The sequence below is a fragment of the Papaver somniferum genome, unplaced genomic scaffold (assembly GCF_003573695.1).
Source record: "Papaver somniferum cultivar HN1 unplaced genomic scaffold, ASM357369v1 unplaced-scaffold_80, whole genome shotgun sequence".
In the NCBI taxonomy this organism is placed as follows: Eukaryota; Viridiplantae; Streptophyta; class Magnoliopsida; order Ranunculales; family Papaveraceae; genus Papaver; species Papaver somniferum.
The window spans coordinates 952102-965515 of NW_020650971.1; the positions used below are offsets into that span (position 1 = coordinate 952102).

Below are 13414 nucleotides of genomic sequence, written 5' to 3' on the forward strand. Positions count from 1 at the left end.
CTTGTCTTCAGACGCTTTGTATTACACTAAGCACAGCGAATTTGGCTTGTATTCGGTCTTTCAACAGACGGATGTGCATATACTCCACTTGGATTAATGATGCGCTTTGAAAAAAGGTTGAATGGAAAAATGCCCCAACATCGAGACCAACCTTGTCCAAATACCCCGGACGTTAGGGAGATCAAAATTCCCCAATCCGTCACTTTTCAGGCATTTTGAACAAAATTTGGTATCTTGACCGGTTATTGGAGTTTTGAAATTCCATTTTTATTCTTTTTAATCAAAATCCCCAATCCGCCACCGCTAATACCACCGCCACCACCAAACGAACAACCGCCAACCACCACCACCACCATCACCACCGTTACCACTAGAAAAACCCCCACCACCACTAACAACGCCACCATCTCCACGACCACCGCCAGCACCACCACTACCGCCACCACCACCATCACCACTGCCACCATCACAACCACCACCACCACCTGAGCCCTAAGTTCTGAACCCTAAACACTAAGCTCTGAACCCTGAACATTAAACACTGAGCCCTAAATTAGGAACTATATGTCGTGAAGGGAAATTTCGACTAGTTAACTCTCTCTAACGGAAAAAGTAATGAAATGGGACATTTTGATATTTTTCCCAATGTCAGGGGTATTTGGACAAGGTTGGGGTCGATTTTGAGGCATTTTGAAAGGGCTAAGTGGCAGAATTCCCCAAAATCGACCCCAATCTTGTCCAGGACGTTAGAGAAAAGATCAAAATACCCCAGTTCGTTACTTTTGGGCCATTTTGATCAAAATTTGGTATCTTGACCGGTCAATGGAGTTTTGAAATTCCATTTTTATCCTTTTTAATCAAGATGCCCCAATCCGCCAACGCCACACCACCGCCACCACCAAACGAATAACCGTCAACCACCACCACCATCATCACCGCCACCCCACCACCACTACTACCATTATAACCACCACCACCACCTGAATCCTAAGTCCTGAACCCAACCCTGAGAATGTTGAAAAGAACCCTCTACCGGCGAAAAGAAGACTATAAATGATGTCTAAACTCAAACCCATTATTGTGTTGTGTGTTTTGATTGTTATATGATTGTTATATTAGGTTAGAAATCAAAAATTATGATTTCTGTGTCTTTAGTCGGCAAGGTCATAACATGCATATCTTTCCGACTTTTCATAATAACAATGGCGGCTGTAAATTTTTTCAACAGCCGGCAGGGTATTTTTTGAAGACCTTGCGGACTAATACATGATTTTGCATTTTTCTCAACAGCCGGCAGAGTATTTTCTGAAGACCTTGCCGACTAATACATGATTTCACATTTTCTCAACAACCGGTAGGGTATTTTTCAACAGCCAACAGGGTATTTTTTTTTGTAGACCTTGCCGACTAATACATGATTCCACATTTTTCTCAGCAGCCGACAGAGTATTCTTTGTAGATCTTGCCAACTAGTATTAGTTGTCTCATGTGTGTCAAAAACATAAAGTCGACATTGTTATTGTTTCCCCACAAGCCACTGTTTCAGATTTTGAGTGTATTTCCTAAAACTAGTTATTTCTTGTTTTGATGTCAAGTCTTCCTATAAAAGATAATCTCTTGCTATGTTTTCAAACATATTGGGAAGATTGCTCAAAACCGTAACTAGGGTTTTTCATATTTTCGCGAACTAAATCCGCTAATAAACGGATCAGAATTGAAAATATGGATGAAATCAGATTTCCTAACAGTATTGACAACAAGCATGAATTTGCACGTTTCATTGATAGCTCGTGCTTCAGGAAATACGAAGAACTTAAGGGAATGGATTTTACACTGAAAAGAAGTTTGATCCAGATGTCCAAAACAAGGATTATGTGAATTTTGTTCAAGAACGAAACTGGGGAATCTTTTTAACCTTGAAGAATATTCACTTGATTTGGTAAGAGTTTTCAATGCCAATATACACAATGTTGATCAAAAAAAACTTAGTTTTGTGACTTTTGTTGGTCTACGTATCTATTATATTGATCGTAAGACAATTTTTAATGCTATTAAGTACAGTGAGGGAAGTAATCACTAGATTACCGGAGTTGAAATTGATCACGATACAATTTCAACATGTCTCATTGGAAAGAAGGTTGCATGGAAAATGATAGATTACCTACAAAGAATATACCCTTCATCTTAGAGTTTTCGGTAAACTTGATTTAGCAACCATATTTGCAAGTACAAGAGATAAATCAGTCTGGGATAAGACGTTTGCAGAAAAACCCCAGGACCTAGTCCAGATTAAACACACACTGCATTAAGCCGCTACAAACACTAGCCTACTACAAACTAACTTCGGTCTAGACTGTAGTTGAACCCCAATCAATCTCATATTGATCCAAGGTACAGTTGTGCTCCTTACGTCTCTGATCCCAGCAGGATATTACGCACTTGATTCCCTTAGCTGATCTCACCCACAACTAAGAGTTGCTACGACCCAAAGTCGAAGACTCTAATAAACAAATCTACATCACACAGAAAATTCTACGGTGATAGATAAATCTGTCTCCCAAAGAAATACCTACAAGTTTTTGTTCCGTCTTTTGATAAATCAAGGTGAACAAGAACCAATTGATAACCCAGACTTATATTCCCGAAGAACAACCAAGAATTATAAATCCCCTCACAATAATCTTAATCGACGCGACGAAAGAAGATATTTTGGAATCACAAACGATGAGACGAAGATGTTTGTGACTACTTTTATATCTTTCCTATCGGAGATAACAATCTCAAGACAATCGTTACGATTGTACTCAACACGGTAGAATATGCAAGTTCAGATCACACAACTACGAGAAAGTAGTATCGGTCTGGCTTCACAATACCAATGAAGTCTTTAAGTCATTAACCTGGTTTACAAGAAGAAACATAAGGTTAAAGGAGAATCGACTCTATCTAATACAACTAGTATCACACAGGAGGTGTGGGGATTAGGTTTCCCAGTTGCTAGAATTCTCCCTTATATAGTCTTTCAAATCAGGTTTTGCAATCAATGTTAGCTTAGTAACAAAGCATTTAATATTCACCGTTAGATAAAAACCTGATTAGATTCAAGCTAATATCTTTCAACCGTTGGATCGAAAGCTTAGCTTGTTACACACAAATGAAATGCATGATTTTAGGTTTGTGTAACCGTACCCAAACATGTACATTTGTTGGTTCAACAGTAGTTAACCAAATGGTTAGCCATATGAGCACTTTCATATCAACCATATTCTTCTTCACCATAACTAGTTCAAATGACTCAAATGAACTAGTTAGAGAGTTGTTCAATTGTATAAATCTTATATAACTATACAAGACACAATCGGAGAAAAAATGATTTGATTCACTCGAATCGATTCATGAACTTTATAGTCACGATTTGCAATTTGCATTCCTTAGTTAATATAAATATAAGCTCACAAATAATCGTCTTTAGATATAACCAACTCAAGTTTGCAGACTTAGTTAGCGGACATAAATTCCCGGAAGGAGTTCACAAACTCCAGAAAATATTCTCGGGATGAGAACCTCCGCCAGTTCGACGATTGGGTTCGCGGATTGAGTTCACAGCTCTTGTTCCGGTTTTCCTGACCAACAAAGTACGCATACTTTGGTTCAAGGAATAAGGACTTATACATATATGTGTTTCCACACAATGGTTATATCCAATATTGGTTATATAATCTAAACTCTCATTTAAATTATTGAAACATTCTTAGAGGACGTTATATAGTTGTTATCCACAAACCATTTTTCGTCAAAGCCATTTTCAAAGTGATTGAAACATAACATAACTTTCGTCACTAGGTAAAGATGAACTTGGCCAAAGCGAAAGCTTACCAACACATATTTCGAGAAATAGATATGCGATATAAACTCGTCTCGAAATAAAAAATGTGTATAATCAAAGTCTATATAGCAAAACGACCTTTGTCTCAAGATAAGAGATAGAGTAGATAGACTTTTGAGTGATAGATAAGTTCAAGTCTTCTGATACCTTTTAGTCGATGAAGTTCCACCAGTTCCTTGAGTAGTTCTTCGTCTCGTATGATAATCCCCATGGAGTTCTTGAGCTCAAATACACTTTCTATCCTAGTCCGAGACTTAGTTATAGTAGACTAGAAATCAAGACTTATAGTTTTTATCACTAACATTGACAAACATGCTTGAGATGGCAATGCATGCGAGTTCGACCGAGCAGTTCTCTAAGAGATATCAATATTTAACTCTTGGTTTCAAAAAACATAAAAGACAAAATCGTCATCCTACGGACATAAGTTTAAATCACATAGGTACCTAGCAAGTAACACTGCAAAACTATAATGTGACAAAAGACACTAATATGATATAGAATCCCACAAGTTTAAATATATTTTCTTGTCATCTATAAGATTCGATTATCCATATGATGGCACGTACATAAACTCTTCCGAACTGGGGTTTTAAAGCTGCTCAACTTACGAGTAGTATAGGAACTCCAAACCTAAGGTCAGAAGAAATAGAAATCTACCAGATTTCCTTGAATACTAATAACAAAACAATATCAGTTGACCTATACTTGCATAAATCCTTGAAGATTCTAGTTAGGACCCAGAATCCTAAACCTAAATAACCATGCAATCCCCAAGGAAAAAATTAAGTCATCTCATGAATTTCACTGAAGAAGATTAGAGTGCATTAAGGATTTCCCTAAATGACTTCTAGGAACATAGTGATTACCAGTTCACCACATAGTTCATGCTTACGGTATCGTACTTCCAAAATCACCCATAGCACCAATCATGTAATGGGTTTATTTAACCTGCAGATCCTATGAGGATCTGAGCATCTAAAGTCGCAAACCTAAAAAAACCTAATTAAACCAATTGAAATCGAAAAATCAACAATTCATGTAAAGTTACAACTACCCAACAATTCATGAATTAACAAAAGAAATTGATACATCTTAAAACCCCCAAACTTTTAGCTTTTTATCTTTCAATTAAGGGTTTTCTACAATGGATTTTTAGGGTTTTAATGTGGTTCTAATTCAAACCATAGTTAAAACCGTAAAAAACCATCATGAATCTCTAAGAGAAATCGTCTTCAAACCCACTTTAATCACCGAGATGCTGATGCAATCTGATTCAAAATCAAGGAAGCAAAAAATAACTAAATAAGAAACAGAAACAATCGTCTACATGATTTCATTAGAAGACGATGACCTTAATGGTGATAGTATGCGTAATTTTGGATTAGGAAAAATTAGGACGAGAAAGAGAGTCGAAGAACTAGAGCCGTTGCTTTTAAAAGTGGTGAGTAGAAAATGAGATAAAAGGGAGGGTAGGTTAGAGATAAACGGGTTTAGTTAACTCAGTTTGTTAACTCAGTGAGGCACACACAGTATAACTCGCACATATTTGCCCTTTTTTAAGGATTCGAACTGTAGCCGCCCCTTTCCATTAAGTATCAAATTTCTTTGACCTTCGCTCTACATTACATACCCTAAACGAATTACCTAAAAATCGCATACACACAGCTTAGAGTGGGATCCCCTATTTTTCCCCAAGTGCCGGCTTATATGTTTTTTGTGGGTGAACAGTTTTTATTTAGTTTATTTTCACGGTTCATTCACGACACCAAATTTGGTGATTAGTAACAGTACGTGGCAGTTGCAAAGTGGAGTCGCAACAATTTAGCTCTGTTACGAAAGTCGATGTCGTAACTTTCGCAACTGCTACATTACCGTTGTAAATCTTTGGTCGCAACATTTTCAAACTGTTGCAACGTCAAAAGATCGCTTAAAACAGTTGCGAAATTAGATTGCATTTTTTTTGCAAAAACAAAAAAAGAAGTGGTTTTGACCAGGTCGAAACCGGTCCACTCTTTGTAAATCACAATTTAGAAGTACAAAGGTGGAGATTTTAAGAGACAGCAATATGCAAACTAAGACCTACTATACATTCAAGAAAAGGAATTTCAAGTATCCAGTAATACAGATTTAAAACACGCCGACAGACCACCGACAAAGGGAGATTTTGTATGCAGTCTACATAAACATTCCAAAACTAGACTTTACCTCAGACCATAGCTTGTATATTTACACAGCAAAATACGATAATACATAAGTAGAAAGATGAAAAATAAACTACCCCAGATTATCCCCATGATGTACATATCACTATAACAAAATACTAACATTGGAAGGCTTTGTAGCCCGTGGTAAGCTCTTGCCCGGCTTACTGCTGCAAGCTTCTCTCGTACTCTGCGGGTGGAAAACAAGGAAAAAGGGTGAGGAATGCCCAGTATTAGTTACAAGATACCTAGGAATAGAATGGAACAACTGATGAGCAACACTGGCCAGACCAATGTTTAATGAAACATAAAATACTATCTAATCCAATTTTTTTGAAGCTGGCTTAAGTTTCTTGTTCCAATCAAGAAAAAGCACAAAATCTGCTTGACTATCCTTTTCAAACAAAAGAAAGAGACAAAGATCAATACAGTCAGATAACAATGGATCAGGAAAGGGAGTGAATGGATTCCAATACTTCGTCTGATTAAGAAAAATAGTAAGAAGAAAAGATACCAAAGTGAGATATGAAAATTGTGAAGGATCCCATAGTTGACCTTATAGGGGAATTAAGTGAAATCCGTGATGCCCCTTCAATTATCTCAGAATCTGATAAATTAATTTAAAAGTAATTATGCTTATTATTCATATAAAACTAACTAGACAGTACAGCATAGCATCCCCAATTTGTATACCTAAGTCGTGTGTAGAAGAAAGATAGCACGAATAATGTTGAAGATTCAGAAGACCAACATATGACACCTCACTCGTAAAACAAATGACTATGCCATAATTACCTGTACAAAATAGATTTTACGGCTATAGATCTATATGTGAACAAGAAACTTTATACCTGACTACATATTTCAGAGAGAGAGAGACCATCAAAGTGCCCAACAGCCTGTAGGAGGTTCGTTCCAAATTTAACCATTGTAGTCACATTTGTTGGGAATTGGGGCTCATTATCTTGATCACAGAAATAGTAAATAAGCACTTCCCATATTTAAATCGACTACTACTATGGAAGGAAAAAAATGCATAAACGAGTTTATCACGGAAGAGGAAGACATCATCAGGTCTAAAACAAACCATTGAACTATTGATCCTTTTTTCGATTCCCTTTCCATTTAACAAGAAACTGCATAAGCAAGCAAGAAAGAGATAATTAGAAATGAAAATTTTTGATCACGTAAGTGTTGAAAAAATGAAAAAAATTTGAAAGAGCAGAGGAGTAAGTGGAAAGTACTTTGCTAGTTAGGGGCTAATAAGGAAAGACGATGTATCAATGTTATTTGTTTGAGCACCAAATAATCGATGCACAACAGGAAATAACTGATCTGTTCAAAAATAGAAGTCTAATACAGTAAACAATGGGTAATGACTTTCATATAATATGATATTATTCGGTACAGTTTACATGATATTTTCATTTATACTTATGAGGTTTGTCAAGCAATTGAATGGCTTAACCAATTTGACTAGAAAATCGTTCTCAGGAACCAAATTAGCCTAGTTAGGTAATACTGAAACAAATTTGCATAGGATATACTTACAATCTTCTCCCGAGCACTTGCTTTATTCTTCATGACATGGAAATCAAGCAAATAATCCCCAAATCCAGGTTACATGAAAAGAAAAGAGGGTTCAAAAACACCGTAGGGAAGAGAACATGAACATAGGGAAAAAAGTATCTACAAACACCTTGACTTCAATATAAGCAAATATGTGGGACATCTTCATCCAGGGATAGAATCTTCGTACCACAACGAAGCTTGCAATTAGTATATCGAGACAATAATCAAACCCAAATTAGAACCAATGCCCACTAAGACATCATTCCATGGCATTTGAAGTCACAAAAACAACTATCTGGGACTTGCAGAACTGTCATATAACTAACGATAGCTTAGAGGAAAACGTTATGAAGCTTCACACATGTCTACAATTTAGACACTGTTGGTGGAGGACTGTCCGGTTGTGTGACAACATCCGCTGGATTGAAAAAGCTCATACCTAACTAATTATTCAAAGGTAGCATCATAGTTAACGAATTTTTTTTATACAAAGTCATGATGTGCGGCTGAACTAGGGGTTTAAAACTTGCTAAGAAAATGAGTAATTTGTCATTGGTATGTTAAGTTGCAAGGAAATTGATTAAGAAAATTATCTCCACAATGTAGCCAAGAGCGACTACTATGGTAGGGAATTTTCTTAACTTTCTTAATCAATATCCTTCAAACTTAAGAAGAATTAGTATTGTTGGATGAATAATGATTAAGAAAATAATCAAACCTCGTTTGCACAATTAAGAAGAATATCTACATCTTGTGCTAGGAACCATCCACTCTTACACGTACTCTGAACAATTTGCAAAGACATGAGATAAACATGACATTCAAGACAAACAACTGCCCTATAAGGTCAGCTATGGGATCCTTCACAATTTTCATAGCTCACTTTTGATGTCTTTTCTTCTTACTATTTTGCTTATCAGACAAAGTATCGGACTCCAGTCACTCCCTTTCCTCATCCATTGTTATCTGAAACAAAAGAAAGTATGCCGAATAAGCAATGTCCTCGTATAAACAATTCTAGAATCGAAAACATAATTCAGTTCCAGAAACTACTAACTAAGAGAATCTAATTACTTTTAGAAACTAACCCGAATTCGGTCTAAACCCCAAATGTCAATGCTGTTTCTAGTGAAGGATCAATCAGTTTGCTGCTTGTTTGTATTCTTACATAGCTCCTTCCCTGCAAACCTTTAGCCTGCAAGTTCGAAACAAATACAATAATCATAATTACTCAAAAATTGAAAATACTGCTTAATCAACCAAAAACAACAATCACCACTCATTGAAGAAAAACAACAGTTAAACATTCAATACATTAAATGAATATATATCCAAGTCTTGTAATTAAGGATGAAATATGAAGAAAAGGAAAAATATACGGTAACTAGCAGAGTGATATCCAGCTCTTTACAGCATACCTAGAACTCCATCTCCGCCTCTAACAAATCAAATTCAATGTGAATTTCAAAACCCTAATCTTACCCTGACCTATTTATTGAAATTTCATTTACACAATCAACATATATCAAATAAACAGACAAACCCCTTTGTGTTAACCCTAGTTCCAAGATGTTTTCTATCTTCTTCTTCAACGACGACCATTAGGTTTTGGGTTTGGGGGCTCTTCAAACATAAAAATTTTTTAGGGTTTCGAGAGAAAAATGGGAAAGGATTTGGGCGTTTATGACGTTGATGATAACGATATTGCTGGTAGTATTAAGGTGGAAGAGAACAAGAGAGGAGCAGAGATTTAGAGACGAGAACTAGAGAGGAAGGGAAAACAGAATGAGAGGTAGAGAAGAGAAGATGAGAGAAAAGGGGTGTTCTCGATAATACTCCCTCCGTCCCAAATTAAATGAGCTTGTTGGTTTTAAATTTTGTCCCATAAATAGATGAGCTATCTTACTAACCAAGAAATATTTATAAACTACCCTTTTAATTTATTATTGTTACTATAAGAAATATGTATAATTTGATAGTCATGTTTATATTAGTTGAGTAGGTGTTTTAAAATATTTTTCAACGGTATAAAGTTTACGAAAAACTGTGGTATAATTTAAGAGATAAATTATTTCTAAATTTTACTAGTTATTTTCATAAGGGCATAATTGTAAAAAATATTTAAACATACTCTTCTTTCCTCCTTGCCTTACGAATTGTGTAAACTACAATTAGCTCATCTAATTAGGGACAGAGGGAGTAATGAAGAACGAGTCAGTTTCGAAGCGACTCCGAGTATCTTAATGGGCTGAAACCGAGTCAACTTGAAAGTGTGGGCAACACACACACGAGTCGCACGCTATAACTGAATTTTGTTGCGAATCTCAACAAGGCTAAACAGTTGCGAGTTTCGTAATTGTTCATAAATGTTGCGAATTTTTTGCAACTGAAAATTCACGACAGCTACTAAGCTGTTGCAAATCTGAATTGCTAAACCCCATATTTGGTGTAGTGATTTAGCATTGCTGAGTTTTATACGAACCACGGGAATGAAACTACTTTAAAACCATTTAGAGACCGGTAGGGTGGCCCCTCCCCATGGAGAAGAGCATAGGTCATTTTTAGGCTCCACAATTTTAGGACATGTGAGGAGATAGTTTAGTTGTGGTGTTTTTTGTTGGAATCTTGCAACAATTAATAGCACGTTAGTTGTATCAAAATTAATATGTAATGAACTGAATCAAAATAACGTTACCGAAATGATTTGATGAGGGCAAAATCACAGATTCAACAAGTTGTTCTTAACACATTAGTTCGCGGATATATTCAAAAAATGCTAAGCCCCTTACAGCGAAGATGTGTTCAGGATAAGACTGCCTGATATAGCTTATGTTAGCACGACGCAAATTACCCACTCTTGAACTTGACAACTGGAATGGAATTAAACAAGCCGCACAAAACAATAAGAACATGAAAAAGTAAAATTAAAATAACAAAAATAGATGTGCTTACTTGTTATATCTTTTGTAAAACGATTTCGAGTAGACAAAGGACTTGGTGCATGGTACCCCTCCACCCTCGTTTATTAATATATCCATAAAAATATGATTATTTAGTGGAACTCCTTCTATAACATACCCAATGCGGGACTAAAGAGAGATTCATTCAATCAAAGAAATGAGTGAGCATCCATATAGGTAATCTCAATTTGGAGACTATCTCTTTGATATGAAGGACACCTCGCTCAAATGAATGAGTGAAGCCATTGTGGGAAAAAAAAAGAGCACTATACGGAAGACAGTCTCCCATTAAAAAAGTTTTTTGGAACCAAACGGGAGAGTGGGGACAGTCTCCCGTTTGTATTTTAAAAACCTATAAAACGGGGGACAGTCCATCGTAAAGAAAAGAAACAGGGAACAATATCCCCCGTAAAGAAAAAAAGAAAAACAGGGGACAGTCCCTGTCAAGACATAAAATTTTTTATAAACGTGAGACGGACTCCATTATTTTGTTCTTTTCCTTGACAGGAGATAGTCCTCCGTTTAGTATGACACTCTCAACCACTCGTTCAAATGAATGAGTGTATGAACAAATTCGAAAGAAAAGTGGGATAAAATTTACTCATAGCAGCCTCTAATCTGATCAAACTAGTAGTGCACTCCTTCATTGGAGAAAATAACACTACCCATAACCCTTACTCTAAGATCAAACCACACCAAAACCAAATACATTTTAATCCAAACCCCATTTTTCTCCAACATTTTTCACGGGTTCATCGAGATTTTTTTGTTATTTTTATTCCCCTCAGCACCATAATCTCGAAAAGAAACCGCAAAATGAACTTTTCCCAACACACCACCCCATCATCACCAACGTGTTCTACAAACAAAAGAACAAAGAAATGTACACCGTAAATTGATGTCTTGCACATGGACCCATCAAACGCGGCCGCCACGTTTTGAAGTCCACTTCTTGGGTTGATGATACACGTGAGTATGTCGGTCCCACTGTGTCTCTATCCCACTACCATTACGTCAAGCAGAGAGAATCTATTTGATCTTCTCTCCTCTCTCTCTCTTCATTGAGCGGCTTCCTTGTCTGTCTGCGGTCTGCCGCTCCTCCTCAGAGAATACACGTGTATGTTCAAACATGATGGTGACAACACGCGGGTTACTTGCAGGCCTACACGCTCTCTGCCTGCCACAAAGAAATCATAACGAATATCTCTCTGTTCCTCGTGATTCGATATCATCTGATATCCTCCTGGACCAAATTCAGCTCCAATTCACAAATTTAATTAGAACCCAGATTAATTGTCTTCTTCAGAATCTTGTCAAATTCAAACATTTTAGCGAGAAATTGTTTCTGATTGATTTGCTTTAACAAAACAGAATAGGCAAAAATGAAATGAAATGATTTCTGATTGGATTGAATATATTTACACAGTCTTTTTCTTGTACAAAAAGAACTTCGACCATAAAAATCAGAATACTGATCATACCTTTCTAAATTTTAATTTTAATTATCTCACTTTTTCTGATTCAACAAGATATGAAATGAGAAGAGAATTAACTAATTAAAATACGAGTTCAGTTGGAGGTGGCTTGTTAAGATCAAGATCAAGGAGTTCTCTATTGGGTTGGTTGCTTTTGAAATCAACAACAGTTGATGAATCAGAATCGCTCTGTGATTCTTGTGTTTGCGTTTGTTGTGCTTCTGATGATCCCTTGAAAAAATCTGTTGTTGACAATGGAGTTTTGACGAATCTGGTCATACTCTGATCTCTGTAATGATTTTGTTGATGATCAATCATGACCATCTTTGATCTCATAATCGAATCTAAAAAATATCCATGAATGTTAGGGTAAACTCCTAATCCTAATGCTGCTGAAGGAGGAGTTTGAAATATTTGTTTTTGTTGAAGAGGATATTGCACCTGATGGTTATGAAATGGAAATCTCATAAAACCACCGGAATTATCAACAAATCCATTAAAACCAGCAGAAACACCAACACGATGAATCAAATCAAGATCCTGCCTACTGCTCAAATATGGACGATGATGATGATGATCCTCAGGACTTGATGAAGATTCAACAGTACTACACGGACTACTCTGCTGCTGCTCGTTACTACAATTAGGATTTTGATTCTGATTATTATCAACAACATGATCAGAAAGCAAAAGATTAGGAGGAGGAAAATTAGTTTTAGCTTTAGATCCACGAAATTCTCTAGCAGCAGTATCATAAGCTTTAGCAGCTTCTTCAGCTGTATCAAAAGTACCTAACCAAACTCTACTCTTCTTACCAGGATCTCTAATTTCTGCTGCATATCTCCCCCACGGCCTCTTCCTTACTCCTCGGTAATGTATTTCCTTAACAATCTCTGTGGTTTTGCTAATTGTATCGTTTTTCTCTGATCTTGGTGCCATTTTTTTTTAGAGATTATTTGGATGTGTTTCTGATAGATGACGATGATGATGAAATGTACAGAGATTTTTGGTTTGGTTTTATAGAGTGAGGAGTTAGACAAAGAAATAAATATTCGGCGCACGGTCAGCGAGAGGTTTGACTGTATGTGCCGTTTCTTGTGTCCTTGGCCGCCGCCCGCGCCCCCAGCGTGGTTATTATTCTTGTCGTTGTTTATGTATACGTGTTGGTTTCTATGGTCTCCACCTGGTTTTTTAAAATAAAACGGTTGTCCTGCTGATATTTATTATGGAGCTTGCGTGTTTGGTGGTGATGTTCTTGGAACAGTGATGTCGGAAAAGATATGGGTATACGGCGGGGGAATTGGATCGATGGGTCCA

General features: G+C 36.6%; 1 protein-coding gene across 1 annotated transcript; it reads right to left on the bottom strand.

The window, feature by feature from the left end:
• Positions 1-11143: 11143 nt before the first annotated feature.
• LOC113344961 (ethylene-responsive transcription factor 4-like) lies at positions 11144-13151 on the bottom strand. Its single transcript, XM_026588831.1, has one exon. It carries the CDS (start codon positions 13034-13036, stop codon positions 12179-12181), a length of 858 nt encoding a protein of 285 aa, XP_026444616.1. The 5' UTR covers positions 13037-13151; the 3' UTR covers positions 11144-12178.
• Positions 13152-13414: the final 263 nt, after the last annotated feature.

Bases quoted from the DNA above. Each gene is read 5' to 3' on its own strand.
- LOC113344961 (XM_026588831.1), bottom strand. From the start codon at position 13,036: ATGGCACCAAGATCAGAGAAAAACGATACAATTAGCAAAACCACAGAG.